The sequence below is a fragment of the Aquila chrysaetos genome, chromosome 14 (genome assembly GCF_900496995.4).
Source record: "Aquila chrysaetos chrysaetos chromosome 14, bAquChr1.4, whole genome shotgun sequence".
Lineage (NCBI taxonomy): Eukaryota > Metazoa > Chordata > Aves > Accipitriformes > Accipitridae > Aquila > Aquila chrysaetos.
The window spans coordinates 30,579,360-30,598,556 of NC_044017.1; the positions used below are offsets into that span (position 1 = coordinate 30,579,360).

General features: G+C 40.5%; 1 protein-coding gene across 2 annotated transcripts in view; it reads left to right on the forward strand.

Annotated features, from left to right (window-relative positions):
- GTF2F2 (general transcription factor IIF subunit 2) overlaps positions 1-18,236 on the forward strand; it is a 91,576-nt gene extending 73,340 nt beyond the window's left edge. For both annotated transcript variants that reach the window (XM_030036322.2, XM_030036321.2), the window contains 3 exons: positions 5,001-5,100; positions 11,021-11,164; positions 17,341-18,236. In XM_030036322.2, coding sequence (XP_029892182.1) covers positions 5,001-5,100; positions 11,021-11,164; positions 17,341-17,460 — 364 coding nt within the window. In that variant the 3' untranslated portion in view covers positions 17,461-18,236. The remainder of the gene's footprint in view (positions 1-5,000; positions 5,101-11,020; positions 11,165-17,340) is intronic.
- The last annotated feature ends 961 nt before the right edge of the window (positions 18,237-19,197 follow it).

A 19,197-nucleotide genomic window follows, 5' to 3' on the forward strand; every position in this document is an offset into this window, starting at 1 on the left:
GCTGGGAACTTCTCAAGGAGTCAAAAAAAAGCTGCAAAACTGTGCAGAGCTGGAGAATTTGTGTTTCTTCCCCTCCAAAGCTTTGGGCAGTGGGCCTGCTCTTTTCCAGTGCATCTCTGCTGGGTGATATTGCAGAGAGAGATGCAAACCAACTTTTCCTCTTTTGCAACAGTAAGGTTGGCTCCCTACTTACCAGTGCCCTGTGTAAATACAGCCAAGCACAAAAAGGTATTGAAACTTTTCAGTCCCGGCCGAACAATAATTTCTGTAGAAATGTCAAGAATTCAAGCCTTAGCAGCGTTTCTGATTAATACCTGCTTCTAATCTTTGAAACATTTGTTTTGTGGCAGAAGATTAATCACAGGAAATCATCTATTCTAAAGGTCTTTGGTTTATTTTTTATCGCTGGAAGATACATATATTTAAAAGCCAATGAGCATCTCCTCCTAGGAATGTACATATTGCCTTCATCTGTCTCCGTTTATGTGCCTGCTGCACGTTGACAAGTCCTATAGAATTATTTCCAGCCTGTTCGAGCAGTTTTTCCCCTTATTCAACTGTAGGCACAATGACAAATCAGAGTTGCAGTATAAAACGTATTTTGCTGCGAAATGACCGTGGTGAATTTGATGCTGTGCTGGTTACTTGCTGTATTTCAAGGCGGAAGAGCTATATTTGATCTTGGGGGTGGAAGAGAAAACCACAGTGTGCAGGCTGGTGGCTGCTCGGTCGCTAATGTATTGGCAGTTTGGGGGAAAAAAATCTGCATTCTCTTTATTTTTTAGGCCAGATATTAGCATGAATTATGGCGCTAGCTATTTCAACAAGAGTCAAGTGGAAGATTTAACTCCTTGGAGAGTTGTGTGTAGTTCTGAGCCATAACTAAGGCTTTTAGCTGTCACGCTCGGGCAAATCATAATAAAGAGTAATAGGTAAAAAGCCACTGCTCCTTTAAATCAGTGTCACCAGTGACTCAGAATATCTATTGATTTTTTTTTTCTTTATTCCTACCAACAGTTTCAATTAAGATTCAGCAGATACACTCTGAGAGAACCCTGTATAAAATGCTTCATAATATTTTGGTTTAATACTGCTTTTAAAATTCTGTTTAAGAAACGAGCATTTAAAAGTAATTTTATCTGTAACACGTTACAACATCGATCTAAAAGGCTAGTATAATGCCCAGTTCATAGCTTTTGTTATAATTTTTGAGTGTATAATTACTAGAATGTATAAATATATATTTCATCAACTTTTTTCAAACAACAGCTATACAAATTTAAAAAGTCAATTATATTCACCCAGACATAGTGCTTTCTGAATACAAGAGAATTACAGCATGGTTTTGAAAAAAAAAACAAAACCAAAAAACAAACCACTATATTTTCCCTGCAAATGGTGTCTGTACCAACAAATCATCTGGACAAAATGATTACAGGCTATTTGTCTTTACCCTTCGTAATGCACTAAGCAAATTTCAGTGCTTCATCCACACATGAACCATTTGCTAATCTGGGGTTTATAGTACGTTTCTCAGGCCCTTTACCTGTATTTGTGCATCTTGGGCAGGCTAACTCCAGATGTGCAGCAGCTGGTGTTCCACATAGGAGTGTGTGACCATATTCCGCATGGAAGCCCAGTGGAAGGAAAGCAACCTGAGGCTCTGTCATTCTCCAGGAGATCTTGAAAGCTGCCGAAAAAGAAATGAGAAGGGCAGCCGTTAGGGAGAAGAGCAAGATGCATGTGTAGAATAAATGCATATTAATAAAAAGGTTTGCCTCCCGAGTCACCGTGCTTCCCATTTAGATTTCCATATTGGGATGTGGCAACTGCTGTAATTGCTTGCATTAAAAAGTAATACCAGGAATGTAATATATTTTTAGTTCTCACTACAACAATATATCGACTAAAAACAGAAAAAAAAAGTTAACATTGTACTGTGAGCCAGTTTTCTAAAGACCATCTGAGATCTGTGGGTCATAATTTGGAAACCTTTGGCAAGAAATCTTGAAGTACAGCTTGGATATCTCTGAAATTTCTTTCAGAGACATACATTTGTAGCTGATACATTTGTTAGTTGACACATGTAGATCTTTCTGAAGTCTTCTGCCATTTCACAAACAAGATTGTCCATTTCCTTTTTCACTTGGTAGGCTTCCATCCCGTTTCCTAAGCAGGCAGGAAGTTTTTCTTTGCTTTCAAGATTGTGTGCTGGGGAACTTCACTGGTTAAACGTAACTTCACTGCCATCAACCTTCGGAAGCCTCTGAGAAGTGCGTTAGCTCTGCTACACACCTGGTTTTCTACTGGTTTGGAAATTAGCAGGTTAAAATAAAAAAGCTGAAATGCATATACTGCATGGCAAGTGAAAAATGTTAAGAAATAAATTGCTGGTGTTCTCCTAGGCAAAGAAGGATTAATTTATAGGAGCTGCACTGAAATGGGGGTTGAAATTTCCTGTATTGTAATTTTAAAATGCCAGAACAGGAGGAGACCTTCAACATTGAGTGGTGTCCAAAGTTCATGACAGGCTCGAGGCTAAAGAGCTATCAATTGTTTGCGCGCTTAAATATCTGATTTATTAAAAAGCTGGAGGGGGGGTTGACATCAGCATTCTAAAGCTTTTCCTTCTGAGGACAGTCTGAGCTGTTCAGTCCATATTTTCAATGTTCTGGCATTTCATCGTCGAAGGGCTAATGTTCTTTGGCTGTTTTCCTGAAGAAATGGAGGATATTGTAAATTTACGTTGTCAAGAGTAATGAATGTAAAGCCCAGTGCAAGGAGGATTTAGTCATGGAGAAATGCCACCGTTGAAAGCCTGGCACTCCCTGAAAATGTGAGACTCTCTGATGTATTTTAATATTGTTAGGAACCTTGTCAATCACTTTCCTGTGCTGCAGCTATAATGAGAAGGACTCTGGAACAACATCACAAATCACATAACGAAATCTGGTCCTCATGAAGGTGCTGCGGTGGCCTTGGAGGGGAAAGGGGAGACAAGAATTCCCAGTTCATCTCCAGGAGCCCCCGTATCATGAACAGGAGCAATGTCAGTAAACAGGTTGAGCAGGAAATCTCCTTCACAGAAAGGAAAAACGTGAGAGGGGAGAAGTGAGGTGAAAAATAGCTACAACAGGAGAGCGGGAGAGGGGGAAAACTCCCCAGGTCAAAACAATAGGAAAAATGGTGAAGAACTGCAAAAAAAGATTAAAAAAAAAAAATTAAAGCCAAACTATTTAAAACTAAAAAAAGTCATTGGGACCAAAAAGAAAAAAAAATAAGCAATGAAGATGTGGGGAAAAAGACAGGTTTGGAGAAAAGATATTGATTTAGCTTTAGCCTCTGCTTCTTTGTGCAACATGAGTTTAGAAGACCTCTGGTAACCAGATCAATAAAATCTTTAGAATCATTTAATTAGATTGAAGGCCAAAAGATAAACTCTTGTGATAAAAACTTCTACCTTTATTTGCCAGAACAGGGGTAAAAAGTGTTCACTGCTCGTTTACCTTCCAATTGATTTTCCTTCAAGCTAAGAAAAAATGTGTTACATTTGGACAGAAGGCGGCATTGATGTACCTTCTCCTGATTTAGAAATGTAGAATACAAGGCAAAGGTCGCTTAAGGGTAATTATAAAACTGTCGAACAAATGACAAGTCTACAAAGATTCAAGAGGAAGCAAGTTTATACCTATGTATGAGACAAAACTGATGGCAACCACTATCCAGCAGTACTAGCTATGAAGGATGATTGCCTTTATTTCCAGTTGCTAGAGCTAGAGAATTTATTTCTTAATTTAATGCTTACTTCAAATGTAATTTGTTTGGTTGTTCAGGTGTCAAGTCAGAAGCATGCTGAATTTAAGTTTAGGGGTTTGGTTGTATGCTATGTTTTTATGAAAAGAAATCAGCGATCTTAAACACGGCGTTCTTTAAAATACTGTCTGTTTTATCACATTGGTGTTCTACATTAGTAAATGTAGTTATTATTTGCATTAATGTCACCATATTAATTTTCTTTGGAAAGAAGCATACATTTATTGGTCTAAAAGTCTTGTGTTTAGTGAAAACTGAACCTCTACCTGTAAGATACGCCTTTGGAAACAAAATAACTTCACTGATGATAAAATACTAATTTTATGTGCCATAAAACTGTTTTCTCTGAAGGGACGTTGTCCTGCACCTTTCTACAGCTTGGTTTCTTGCATCTTCATTTCAAGTACTAATTCTTGAGTGCTAAACCTGAAGTAAACAGAGCACTCCTTCTACACCATCATATATAAGGTTTAAATTACATAGGGATGAGCTTGACAGAATGTGTTCAACCTCTGACCTTCTCAGAGTCTCTCCCGAAGAGGAGTGAAGGTCGCCTGTTGTTAACTGTATGATTGAGACTTGATTGTGCATTGGTTTGAACCTGGGTGGATTTCTCTGTCTTCACATTTTTAAAAGTGCTCGTAAAACAATTATTTGTGCTCTGTTACTGTGCTGTAATGGCAAAAGAAAGGTCATGGAAATTTTTATTTTTACATTAAAATATCTAAGAGAAGGTCGTGGAGTCTGATCTTTGCTGTGCTCTGGGAGTCAGCGGAGGTGGATCAAAAGCTTTTTCAGCCCTCAGCTGAGTAAGCTGGGAGATTCTGGGTTCATTTGGGTTGGGTTTGATCTTTTTGAAGAGCAGGGGCTTTTCTTCCACATGAGTGTCAGGCTTTTTGAATAAAATTTGTGTTCAGACATTGGTTTTAGTATCTTCCCTTCACAGTTGCTTGGATTTCAGCATTTCAGTATCTTCTGTAGCATAGAGTGTCCTCACTGTCCTTGAGCAAAAATAGAGTAGGAGAAACTTAATTCACAAGAGTGCATCTGGTTTGCCTTATGATTTATGATTTGCTTGCAGCTGACCTTTGAAAAGGGCTAGTTCATACTTGCAGATTTTTAGAATTCATTTTGAGCGTGTGCTTGTCTGAAATTTTTATTAATTCTCTTTTTCTTCTCTTTTGCAGATTACAGATAGAAGAATCTTCTAAACCAGTAAGGCTGTCACAGCAGCTGGACAAAGCCGTAACCACGAACTATAAACCAGTGGCTAATCATCAATATAATGTAAGTAGCTTTCAGTATTTTCCCTTCTTCTCCTCTTCAGGAGGAGCCTGGCTCAGGACTCCAGAATCGCTCTGCTGGTGTCATGCAGCAATTTCCCTTGCAGTTGGCCACTGTCTTTGGAAACGCTCCATGTTATCTGGTTTCTCCCTGATTTTGTCATCTGTCTTAAGACCAATATCACCCTTGGGGCTAAGGTCTGCCAATTCTAACTCTCTCGTGTTACCTGACGGAGGACAGACCGCCTTTACCCAAGCCTTTTCTAGTGGCTTTATTACATTCTTCCTCTAGTCTTTTTTTTGAAATGTAATTTTGAAGTTTGGGGATAAAAGGCAGTTCTGGCTTTGTGCTATGAGATGTGGAAGCACTCCTTTGAGCCAAATAAAATATCATATGGAGGTGGGTAAAAGACTTGAAAAGAATTATTAGTTTCCAGCCCTTTGCAGGAACTGACAAGTAGAAGAGAATAACAGCTGATAATTTTTCACAGTTTCATACCTTCATAGTACGTGTTATTTGCATCATTGGCTTTGTCAATATTACACCCACACTGCTGTTCCAGATCAGTTGATGTACTTACAAACTATAATGTCCTTTTTCTTAAAGATCCTCTTTGAGTATTTTGTATGTATGCATATATAGTAACTGTTACTGTTGAATGTGAGAAATGTTAAGTCATACTGAAAATGAGTCACTGTGTTAGTCATTTAAACTTTTACACTTTTTATTAAGATTTTATTTACATAAAACAAATGACAATATACTGGATGATATTTAAGCATTATTCTGAAAGGCAGTCTATTTCCACAGAACCAAAAATAGTCGTTTCTCTCTCATGGGACTGTTTTGTAGTAGTTACTGTTCAAAGTCTGATCTATACATAGATGATCATACCAATATAACTATTTCAGCTAAGGGAATGACATTTAACCAAAATAGTCACACTGGTATATCCTGCTATGCAAATGCAATTTTATATGAGTATATTGTTTTATGATGCTACTGTTGTTCTCCTTTAATTCTGGAATAAGCTATGGTGATGTACAGCTTCTCTTTTTAGTGGGATCCTGTGCCATTTCCCTGACCCTAGCATAATTACAACAGTATGACTTCAGCCTGGAGACAGTCTTTGAATCTTTATTCCAGTTGCAAACTGCTGTCGCTGTATCGTTATGGAAATTTAAGTCTTGTGTGAGATTCAGGGGGTATAACCAGGAGGTAACCAGGCTTCTTAAAAGTTGTGTCTTAATTGTAATGTTTTTATTGGTTACGTAGCTGTCCACGCTAATGGAAATCCATTGGCAGCATGTTTACTTTTTGTGTCTACCTTAAAGGTGTTCTGATGGGAAAAATCTAGTAGGCCATGCTTGTACTTGAGTCACTCTTGGCCTTGCCTTGACTCTAAAGACCCAGGCACGACTACTTTCTACAACATCTTTCTTTTCATTAAATCTTTTATTAAGGTTCAGGTTAGATGGCTGAGAGGATGTACAACTGGGAGAACAAGTCCATAAACTTTTTAAACCTCTTGGTTAAATTTTTCTGTTGTTTTCAAGCAGCAGTTGCTTTCTTAAAACTTGCTGCATTGCTTGTAACTGTATGACAGCCCTGTTGGGGACAAGACGTCTCACAAGAAAGGAGAAAAAATGTACAAACTACTGTACATGCTGATACATTCAATCATCTTCTGGGGAGTTTCTGAGGAAAGAATGAGTATCTGCTAAATAAGAAAGAAAGGGATAACATTTCCTGAAGGGAGAGATTATTGAATGGGGCTGAAGTGTGGCAGCTCCATGTACCCATAAATGAACATAAAATAGAAAGGAGGAGGGAAATAAATTACGTGTGGATGGGAAATAGCAATAGCTTGTTTGACTACAAGGATGGGGAAAGTGATTTTTTTTTTTGCAAGAAATTGTATTAAGCCTACCTTTTTATTAGAAGAAATTGCAATTCCATTACGATATATGCCAGGATTGTAACTTAGCTTTTCTTCTCTGGGAAGGGGACCTTCATTTTCTGTATATCTGTAAATATTACTCCTGTTTACAAGGTTGCAATGTTCTTGCAGCTGGAATCTTTCTGTGACTTAATTATTTTTTGTAATACAGCAGCAAAGTTCTCTATTGGTCCTGGTTACCACTTCAGAGGCTTCTTTGTGGTCTCCCCTCTTCCCACTCTCCCGTACTATGGAGGTTGGTACCTGTGCTCCAGGGGATGGGGAAACCTTTAAGACTTCTTTCAGACATCTTCAGATGAAACTTTAGATTTAGTCTCACTTCTCTATCACCTTTGTATTAGCTGTCTACTGAAGCAGTGTAATACATCAGCTTCTGTATTAAAGATACCTTCAAGAAGGCAATTTTGGCAGCTTTTCAGCCAGCTTAGCAACATCCTGAGAAGGTAAACAAAGAGAAATTGGTTTCTGTATGAAGTCTTGCAGGGATAAACTCACAACTTCTACACTCAACAGCTTGTTCTAAAATGGTCCTTCCTTGAAATCAAATCGTATTTTAATGCCTTTTAAATTTAAAACCCACACAATTTTAAAGAAATCTAATTAGTTTACAGTGTAGATGCGTTCTGTAATATGACTCTCAAAAAGGGCTTTAAGCCTACTGAATAAAGCATCCTCTTTGCAAAGAAAACAAGAAGGAAAAAAATGAAAGGCTGCATTGTAACTTGCTATGAGCAGTGTATTCACAAGGCAAAAAGAAGAAAACAGCAACACATACCATGCCTTTTTTTTTTTTTAAATAGCACTTCACAACATGCTCCGTGTTTTTAGACAACAGTAGGAGCTGTTGCTGAAGTTGGAGGGAAATGCTAGAGTGTTGCTAATTAAAATGTGGGCAACTGGGATGCCAGCTGCAAATAACTTTTCAACAAAGGGAGGGTTTGATAATCAGTTTTCTGTGCGAGTTGATTTTATACATTAATGAATTAAGAATATTAGAATATTCACACTGCATTTGTATAGGGAATACAAACACTCTTCTTTGATTTACTTTAGCTCATCCAGAGAATGTAAAATAGAAGCTCCTACTGGGGAGAGCGTACCAAGGCACTAAAATAATAGGGAAAGAAGAATGCTGGGCATTACAATTTACCAGCAAAAAAAAGATTGTGCTTTGGTTAAAAAGACTACTTCATGTTATTTTCCAGGAGGCTGTTATTTGTATAATTAGGATTTTATACTCAGTCGTGAAATCGTCCTGTCAGAGACCGAACATCAGTGGAGATAATGTTGAGAATTTCCTTATTGTTACTTTGTTCCTTTGTGTAGGAAGCATCAGTTTTAAAGCGAGTAATTTTTTTCTCCACATGGGGAGAGTTGTAGCTAGTAGCTAGTTGCTGGCTAAACACATTTTCGCTATATGTCATTTGAAGAGGTACAAACAGTACCGTGGATTTTTTGTTGTTGTTCTCAGAGATTGTCTTGAGAGTCCCAGTAGCTTTTCCCATTCCGCCCACGTTACTTACCCATTATTCCCATAGCTCTGCCATGTAGAGAAGGAATAACCTCAGTGCTTCGCTCTTGTTCTTGCTCCTTAAAAACAAAACAAAAACCAGAAAAGGAGGAGATTGGTTTCTTCCATCACTTCCGCTTGACCTTCCACCTGAGGAGGGCACAGTCTGTCTGTTTCTGGTTTTCTTCTTCTTGTTCATTTTCTTTTTGTTGTTTGGGGAGGTAGAAAATTGCAGAAGGGTTGGTAAGCACAGGCGTAATAGCTGCTGCTGTGGCAGAGTGATGGAGCCTGTAACTGGCTTTGTCTTTCACACTGCATCTTTCAACTGGTGTAGTTTTGAGTCAGAGAAAAGTCGCTAGCCTCAGAAACAAATGCATAGGTCTTTACACTGAAAAGTGACCTCAGATGTACGCAGGAACCCAGAACTCAGTCAAACATTGCAAATAGAGACGCCTTCATCTCCTACCATCTTCTGGGCTTGACCTCTGAAGTGTTGGATGCCTTTCTGGCAACAAATTAAGGCTGGATAATCCATCTCCTCCTCTTGTAAAATGTTAACGCGTGCATATATTCAGGTATATAGAGTCTCCTAATGAATTGTCTGTTGGACTTTCAGAAGAAGCAAATGTTTTGACATACTATTGTTTATAGGAAGGCCAACGTCCTAGATTTATGTTCCTACTCTAGTTTCTCTGGCGTAGCAGTTCTGCTGCAGACCATGGCAACCGAGGTGATGTACCACGAAGCTGTTTTACTTGATGCTACAGTTTGCTATTGTTGCAAAGCCATTACTGTTTTCAAGATTAATTGTTTTAAATGCAGAGGCTAAAGAGTTAAATAATTACACCAACGTGTATTAGTGGGTAAAAATCAATTGTGTGGGTTTGTGTGGAGAGGTTTTATCTTTTATAACACTAACATATAGTTGGAAAAGCAGACAAGTATTTGGTTGCCCAAGCCCATCTTAGATTTTAAGCAGAAGCAACAGACTTCAAGCTACAGGTTGGGAATTCTGCGTTCAATTTAATGATGTACATTTGTTTCAGGATTTGAAAGAGAAAGTTGGCTGGCCGGAGACCTGTGAGCAATGGCAAAGGTGGTAATAGTCTTTAGCCACTTTGAGACAGATACCAAGAGACAGGCTATTTTCACTCGGAGAGTAGGAGGGAGTTAGCTGGCAAGGAAACACAGGAAAAAATAAATTGTGCCATAAAACTAATCTCTCTTCTTAAAAATAAGGTTTTTAGTATCCAGTAGAACTGTGAATTTTCATTTGTAGGCTTCTTCCCTGAAGGCCTTCCTTCTGAGGATCAGGTTTGAGACAGCAGAGGCCGAACGACTCCCATACAAAATTATCCCACTGGCAGCCAGGCGTGTGTCCCTCAATGATCACGTGCATCTCTCCTGCTGTACGTTGTGCCGCTTCGGATTCACCCACGCAGTTTGCCTGAAAGAACTTGATGATTACATGAATTATATTACCTTCTGGGTGACCTTTGTTGGTTCCAAGGAGCTTGATGGTTTTCCGTTATCGAGGGTGGTACTGGGGATGGACGAGGCGATGTGCTGGCAGATGTTGCGGTTGGTGCCCTGCGGTGATCGGGGTTTGTTTGGGGTGTGCTGGTCTGTGCAAATCTTCCTTCTGATGATGAATCTGAGGAAATACAGGAAGTATTTTTGGAGGCGATAAAAGTTTCTGCAAAAATACATGATCGTCTTGTGCAGTTTATAATAGTTAAGTACTTTTTAATACAGATTCTGAAAAAGGGTGATGCGTGGCAACGAGGGGCCTCTACTTGCGTGGAAGGGTGGTTTTTTTTTTGGACTACCATAACTTTGTGTGCGCTACTCAGGTTTCTCCTGAAGAGATACCATCCGTGTCCTCGAACTGTGTCTTCACTTGGTGAAGATTGGTTTTATGTTGATGGAGTGGTTGCCTTGAGTGCTGTTTCTGGAGCAGAGGAGGCGATGGCCGAGGGCCATTTGAGCATCCTTTGGGCAGGTGGTTGTTACGGTTGTGGATGTAGCCATGTTGGTCTGTGGATTTTCCCCGAGTATGGCAGTTTGTAGGTTGGTTGATATTTGTCATTATCCTTCAGAAGCTGGTGTCAGCAGAGGTGGAGTGAAAATACCGTCTCAGTTTGGATTCCTGTACTTACACGAATTCTGTCTCCAGGTTTGGGCACATCATGCAGGCTCTGTTTCTGGGGTTTTTTACTGGTTAAAGCAGAGATACATATCTGAAAAGCTTATTGTGCTGAAGACAAAACACTTAGTTTATGTTCATAAAAGAACATTTGAATGCTCAAAAGAAAATTTTGCAGATGAAAAGCACTGAGCCATTGAACAGTGTTTTATTAAATAGAAGAGGTTTTTTATGTCTTGATGTTCAGCACTAAGAATTATACAGCGTTACATATGAATGCCTTTAAAATGTGTTTTGTATCTGATAGATTGAATATGAGAAGAAGAAGAAAGAAGATGGAAAACGGGCTCGAGCTGATAAACAACAAGTGTTGGACATGCTTTTTTCAGCCTTTGAGAAACATCAGTATTACAACATTAAAGACCTGGTGGACATAACCAAACAGCCGGTGGTACGTACTAGTAGTCTTGTAATATAACCATTTTCAGTAGTTACTATTGTGTATATTTTTCTTATCCAGAAAATAGTTCAATGTATACTATATACTTTTGAAACAGCTCTCTAAATATGTTTTACAACAAACAGAAATCATCAAGTTTTAAGTTCGCCATTGTAGAACTGTGTAGGATACCAAGCATTGCAGTGAGTATGCTTTTTCTTGACAGAGGTGGTTTAAGTAACCTAAATGGTCTCTTTCTTATTTAGGTTTGCTTTAATACTAGAAACCAAATTCTGTAATGCTCTGATGTCTCCCATGCTACTCCTGTCCTCACTGAAGTAACAGCCTAGTTCTGTTGCTGTCGGCAGCAGAGAGCTTTTGTGAGTGATCAGTCCTTCCTCCAGTTTCTGAACTTTACCTTGGCATAGCAACAGGGGTTACTCTTTTTCTGTGGGTCTAGAAAACCGTGTTTCATGGAATTAGTATTAAATGCATGCATTATCCACTTTAGGAGCTCGGGCATCATGTCAACACCCCCAAAATCACTTGATTTCCTTTACAAATAGAATAATTTTTAGACTAAGAGTTTAGGGGTTTGATATTTGGGATTTATTTTGATTTTTTTTTTAAACACTGTTACAATACACAAGCAAGAAAAGCATGAAGACGTGTGCTTACGTGATGATTTTGTTATCCTGCAGTGTCTGCCAGCCCCTTCCTTTATGAACCCTAACTTTCCAGTTCTTTCCCTTCTTCCCGTGTTCAAGCTTTCCTCGAGCAGACCAGGCCAGAGCAGGGGGACGTGAAGTATCTCTGGTGCTTTTGATGTTTTTCACTGCTGACTTCAATATCTATCCTCAACCCAGCTGCAGTTTTCAGAATACTTAAAGGGACTTAATTATGTTTGAGTCTAAATGGAGCAACAATTTCAAAAGTTGTTAGAGCTAAGGCAGAAGAAGGAACAGTGACAGCTGGACTATGGAAAAAATTATTCCCCTGTAAGAGGGGAAAAAATGAAGATGCTTACTAGTTTTGCTCACTTCACATTTAGAATTAAGTGGATCTGTATCAGAGGATTTGTATAAGGTGCACAATCTGTTTGGTTAAGAAGCTGCACAAAGACATTACCCAGTTCAAATGCACGTAGGTTCACGGTGTTCTAGTACCTTGGAAGAAACTAGTTGGATAATGTATTTGTGTCCTCTATTCCATTCATCTAATGAGTCAACTCCTTATATGTGTGGCAGAGAAAGTGTGTGGATCATGGGAGCTGAGGAGGAGGAAGGAGTAGGAAGAAGATATGGAGGGAGTGGCAAGAAAATGTTAAGTTTTTGGGGTTTTTTTTTGTAAGACATAGGTGTGACAGTCACTATCTCAACCACTTTGAAGTAAGTAGGTGCAGATTTATCCTGTCTAGCATGACTTCAGCTAGAAATAGTCACCCACAACTCCCACTTAGGCCATGGGAGAGGAAAAGTTTTCTTCCTCCTGTGATGTGATTTAACTCTTGAATGTACTTGTCTCTCTGCGTCAGCTCAAAGGAGCCTGGAAAAGCTGTGCTTCTGACACAAGTTTCTTCACTGAGCACCAAAAGTTGGGCAAGATTAATCCAATTTTTGTCTTAGTTGCTGCCCTAAGGATTAGATGTATAGGGTAGTTATTAGATTAGATGTATAGAGCAAAACACCTCACACGAATACTTCTGTTACATTTGTGATGAATTTCTATGCCTGTCTATATACCTCTGCTGTCACCGTATGCTCCTCAATATCTTCTGCCCGTAGCATAGTAGATCTGTGCTGTGTACTTTCATGTCAGCAAATCTAGCCTTTTTTTTTCAACTGTTGTAGTAAAATAGATACGTTAAAAGGAAATTGTAGACTAATTTGACCTAACATCACATGTTATTTGAGCTATATCTTTGCATCTGTGTTTCCTATTTGAGTCTCTCTACTGATGGCTAAAAGTCCCATAGGGCTCCTGAGATTAATCAAACCATTAAACCCTCTTCCCCTGAATGGGCTCTGCGGTCTCAGTTTCGAGCTGTGTGCGACAGCTGGGGTTTTCGTGTTCATTCCCAGCCGGGGTTTCGCCGTAGGTGTTGGTGCCCATCCAGCTTCCTCAGACCTGGATATCCTGAGAAAATAAATGACCAAAATCCTCTTCCTGATGCCTTTCTTCATTCACTGGGTAGCCAGTATGGCAATAAATCCAAAACTATCTTTCAGTACATCATCTACCCATCATCTAAAGCTATCCTAATTTCCCATCTGGGTTCCCATTAAAAACTTCTGTAGGGAGTTGCTAACGGCATCCATTTCCATTTAAAAATACTTTCCCTTGGTTCCTGCTGCTCAGGCGGTATTCGCTCCATGTGTGAGCATCCCTGGTACTGCAGACTTCAACCTCTGGTGTGCAACTTTCGTTTTTTTTCTGCAAATCAAGTATCTGTTCCTAATGCCCACTGTGACTTTATTGTTCACAGAGCAGCTATACCTGACAAAAAAATTCTAAAATGCCAACAGGTGAATAGGCATGCTTTCCCCGTGCTGTACAGAGGTTGGCTGCTAATTAATCTCTGCTGAGTGTTCACTGCTTGCTTTTCTGTCATAGTGTCTAAGATTGTCTGGGTATGTAATTTCCCTTCTGAGTTTCTAAATGTTGAGGTTATTTTCAGACGCGAGGAAAAAAAGCTGTTGCTGCTGCTCTCTCCTCAGCTCCCATTAAAATGAAGTTCTAGGTACTTACATCATGGGCTAATAATATTTAAAACACATTTGTCTAAGGGAATCAACGTCTTTGTTAGTGAAGTAACAAATAAATAAGGGTATTTTTCTTATGTAATGGTAAATGTAAAGTAAACCCTTGCTACAGAATATGTTGCGTGTTACAGGGGAAGTTGCTGCCATCTTTATTTTGCAATCGTGAAATCACAAAGCAGGTCTACTTTGAATGCAAACTACTGTTTTATTAGGGAAATCTGGTTTTATTTGGTTTTCTTTTTAATGACAAATAACAATTTGCAGTAGTAGGCAAACCTGTTGCCACCTACTCAGATGTAAGTATCGAGTGCTCCCTGAAAATATTGCAGTAATTCTAGATTTGGACTTAATGGCTGAGAACATAATATGCTTTTTATGTGAGCAATCAAATATTTATGAAGAATGGAACCAGTGTGGAACCAGTGGTCTAATATGAACTGTAGTTTTTCAAAATGGGGTAGACTGCTTGCAGGTTTTTCTTTTGTTTCAGCTTAAGTATCCTAAGTGTGGGTTTTTTTCTTCCCTCAAAGTTTCAGAAGGATTTTCAGAGCTTGGAACTTAACTCCTGTCTCAGAAACTTTTATCCCATAATTCTATAATAACATTTCACTTTTTATGGAAAAAATCGTGAGGGAAGGTGTAACAGAGCAGAGGATGCCTTAAATGTACAAACAGATTACCTACAGATTAGCTTCTGTGTTAGACTTAGGTGTATATAAACATATTGAATCCCTTTCTGAGAAGAAATTGTGGGCTCCCATTAGTGCTCACCAGGCTCTGAAATTCAGTATTTGGCATCACTGGAGGAAGTGGGAGGTTTCTTTTGATGATATAGTATCAGACCGAGTAGTACACTTCAAGATGTACAGACCAACTCGGCACAGCGCAGACCCAGGTAGAGGGTCCTGGTTTCTGGAAAGAGAAGTGATCCTGCAGGAAAAATCGTAACGTCCCCTGAACGCATCTTGTCAAGCCACTTGAACTCAAGTACGGTACAGTACAGCCGGATTATCCCTGATTTGTGATGGTCTAAAAGCTCCAACAGTTCAGCATTGTATGTGCACGCAGAGTGATTTTTTGGGGTTAACGCTGTCAGCTGCCCTCCCCAAAACCACTGCTGCTTGTTTCCCCCCGGCAGCAGAGGTGGCAAATAGGAATATGTTGCAAATCCTCAGCTGCTCCAGTTCACGGTCCCAGCTTGAAGTGCCCTTACTTGTGGCACAGACGTTACCTCGCTATTCAGTTTGGGTTGGTTTTATTTCATCTTGTTATGCTGTTGAATCAAAACTGTTGGAAGTTTTGCCTAGAGAGAAGCAGAACTGCCTGGGGAATTGGGTCTGAAAACGAGTTGAAATTAAAATTAACCCTCGTTTAACTGGGTGGGTGGTTTGGAGGCGTGAGCCAGTAGCAAGGGGCGAGAACTGCCTCGTGCAAAATGTCAACCCAAAACGCCGCAGAGCACGCGGCCGCGGGGGTTTCGTTCTGCCTGAGCCCTGCGCCTTCCTCACGCCTGGTGACCTGGCTTCCCCGACGCAGACTACGTCTCTGAGCCCGGGAACCGCACATAGATGTACTTCGTGGGACTCGGTGCGATTATTTTCTTTTTTTCCCAATTCTCATTAATCTGTCCGTGTGGTCTAGAGCAGAATTTGACCTTGAATCTGAGTGTTCTTTCCACCCGCTCTGCCATCTTTTGAAGTGCCTGTCAGTGACACTGCTGAAAGCTACCTTGCGTGCGTGCACAAGGATTGCAAACAAAGCAGTGGATATGCAGGTACCCACGTCTACACGTGCGCGTGTAGAAATCGCTTTTTCACCTGTTTTCATCACCTTTTAAAAAACGCATTGCACAACAGCGGCGTTGTCGTACGAAACCGTTCGCACGCTAATTGCTGTTGTAGTGAGTAGGCTTGTCTTGGGTACCTGACTCTCAAATAATGACAGCATCTCTGCAATAGATGCGATGTGGGAAAGTGTGCTGAGAGATGTATATTGATCTCCTGCTGCCACCTGCTGGGGTTTGCATCGGGCACCCTCGAAAACTGAAGAGCCGTCCCCGCCGTGCAGAATGTACCCCCTGCTCCCCCCGCACGGCTCCTGCCTGCAGCCGCTCTGGTCGAAGACGAGACCCCAAGAAACTAGTTTGTATACGCAGTGTATAGTCACCTTTCTTACTTGTTGGACAAAGTGGTCTTTTAAACACCCCTCGTTGCTTGGAGAGAGGTTTTTAAGAACCACTTTGCTACGTGAGTCCAAATGAAGTATTGTTGTTAGCGTGGGATCTGGATTTTTTTGCTTTGTAAATTTTTGATGTGTACCTGGAGAGAAACAGTCGGTTTCTCTAAAAGAGACTTTTTTTACTGACTGAGAAGATACTTTTTATTTATTTCCTAACTTTTCCTTTTAGCAAAAAAATGGGAGGAGTATAAGGAAGAGACCGGGCAATCGGCCTTTCTTTTTTTCCTACGTCATCAACAAATATTTGCTTTTTTTATGAGTTGGAGTATGTTGATATTTTCACTTATTGGAACTGTAGGTACAGAAAATACAAGGGTTCCAGTAACTCCAGTTCAATATAGGCACTCAAAGAGGATTAAATTGCTCAAACTAAAGCAATTACAAATTTAATGTGGGGATTCTTAAACCGTGGTCTGTGGTTGCCATGGCAACCCCCTCAAGTCGGTCGCGATTAATATTTAAACAAACAAGCAGTCAAACGGCTCTTCGAAAAATGAAACAAATTACTGGTGCTTATTGTAAGGAGTAGAGGAGGGTGATATTAGTGAGCTGTCTTGTGTCAAAGGTTATACCACTGGTATCAGAGCTTTGCTTGGTTTTTTTTTTATTTCTCTTCCTAGCCTTAATATTTTAATGTATTAGAAAATTCTCTGGCACCTACTCAGCTCTTCTCTAAAAACGAGGCCGTGATAAAATGCTTAATGCTTTGCAAAATGGCATGAAAACCAACAGCTCGGGGCTTTGATGGGGTCTGAATAAGGCAAGGAGTTTCAGGATAATCCCAGCCCAAGCCAGACGAAAAGCCAAGACCTTTTAGCTTAGGTGGAGAAATTCCAACAGGAGGAAGACGTGTGCGATGACACCCTCGTGGAGCTTCGTTTCGGCAGCCCGCGGAGCATCCATCTCGCGAGTACCTGCCTCTCCGCACCCCGGGACTGCCTGGGAGCCGTCACCCCTGGGGCTTGTGCCGGGCGTTAGACCCGGGCTGCTCCCATACCTCTTGGTGCCTGGGGGTTGCAGACCGTCACGGAGTCGTTACGGCACAAATCGGCGCCGACCGGCCAGCCTTGCTGTCCACCGAGTCGTTTTCATGAAGCCCGTAGATGTGATTGAGCAGATCGCGCGACATCGTATAGGAACTGTGGCAATCGCCTGCCTGCGTAATTTGAATTTTTTGTTTCCTTTCAGATATACTTGAAAGAAATTCTAAGAGAAATAGGCATCTACAACGTGAAGGGGACCCACAAAAACACATGGGAGCTGAAGCCAGAATACCGGCACTACCAAGGAGAAGATAAGAGTGATTAACAAAAGCGTTTACAAAGAGAGAATTAGATTGATTGCACTGAGGGAACCGTGGTGGGTTTACAGACAGGACTGAGCACAGCGCAATTTTCTGCAAGGTTCAAATTAAATTAAAGCAGCTGATAGTTTGTAATTTTCCATAGCTTCATTTTTTTTCCAAGGAATATTTCTTGTACGTTTCTATAAGTGTTTTGTCTTTTGACAGGAAAAAAATATTTATAGATTAAACTTGTATTAGATTTATCTTTATTAGAAATCTTTTGAGTTCTGATCTTAGTTTTTCTTGATAGCTTTGTGGCTTTTCCAAGCCTCGATGACTCTGAAGGAAAATGTGTCCTAGGGGAACCCGTAACTTGGTGGTTTTGCACTCCAGTAGAACCGGGTTAATACCCTCACTTCTGCTGGGATCTGTCAGGGCTTCGTCTGGAAGGCTGCAAAGATGCACAACGCTTTGTGCAGCGTTTGGGTGGAACGGACACGATGCTTCTTTTGGGATCAGGCTTTAGGAAAAACAGCCGTAACCGCGGTGCTCATCACAGTCCTTAGGCTCCATGGGAACAAATCAAGACAGTTAAAAAACCCCTAAAGCGAAGGCTGTTTGATACGCAGGTCAGTGGGAAGACGACAGTCCCCTCCAGGTGATTACTGAGAAAAAAAATGAAATGTCTGTCTATTAGGTACATCAAGGAATAGATTTATCTTTTGTTTGTTTTTTATGATGTTACCTATGTTTCATGTTTAAGCATATCAATAAAACCATTATTTTAATTTTTACCACACAATGTTCTACATTATTGACTGACCACGTGTTGTGATTTAGGTAGCATAGGTATGAAGTTTTTTTTTCAAACTGTGTTTTTATTGCTGGCTTTGCCACTGGGTTTCCATGTGTTTTGGGGAAGATTCCTTAATGTATCCGTGTCTCTGTTCCCCCATTTTTGGAATGCACATTGCAAGGGTTGTCTATTCAGCATTGTTTTTGCGGGGGAGCAGGGAGGGAGATAGGACAGCACTATTTAATTAATTCTCAAAGCTTTTCTGTTAAAAAAAGAGCAAAGAAAGCAGAGTGGAAAAAAACTCATTAGCATACCTGTAAATGAAGCAGACGGTGAGATTTTATAGCACAACTTTCACATTCCCTCAGGTCCTTCAGATGTGTGCATCACTTCTGCACATAGTAATAAAATAATTGGTCTGTGTGAAAAGCAAACATTCCATTATTCGTCCACTTGGAAGCACTGAAAGATTCGGAGGGGGGTCAAACGCCTTCGGAGGTTTGTAAAACAACTCTGACCCCTTACGCGTAAGTCACACATTTTAATTTTGCTCAGTTCATTTTTCCTAGAATTGTTTGTGTAAGTATCTCACTAGAGATACGCTTCCTGCTGGTGCTCAGCTTTCCATGGCATGAAGCGTCCAGTTCCTAGGAGGTGGACTACTGAGGCTTTTGGAAAAGCAAATCACGTTCCAGGGATGCGTGTGTGCTTTCATAAATACCGCCGTTGACTCCCATCTCCTCGGGCTCTCTGAGCAGGACCCAGCTTGCTGACAGCTGCGGGAGATATCTGAGGATGCCGAGAGGAACCCAGGAAATCAGCTTTCGTGTCTTGCTACGGTACATTTTGTGCTCCCCAGCAATAGCCAGAGCCTGCGCACATTGCCGTCCTCCTCGCGCTGTTCGAGTCCTGCAGAGACTTGCATTCGTAAGTGCGTGGGATGAAAACTCTTGCTTTTCATGAG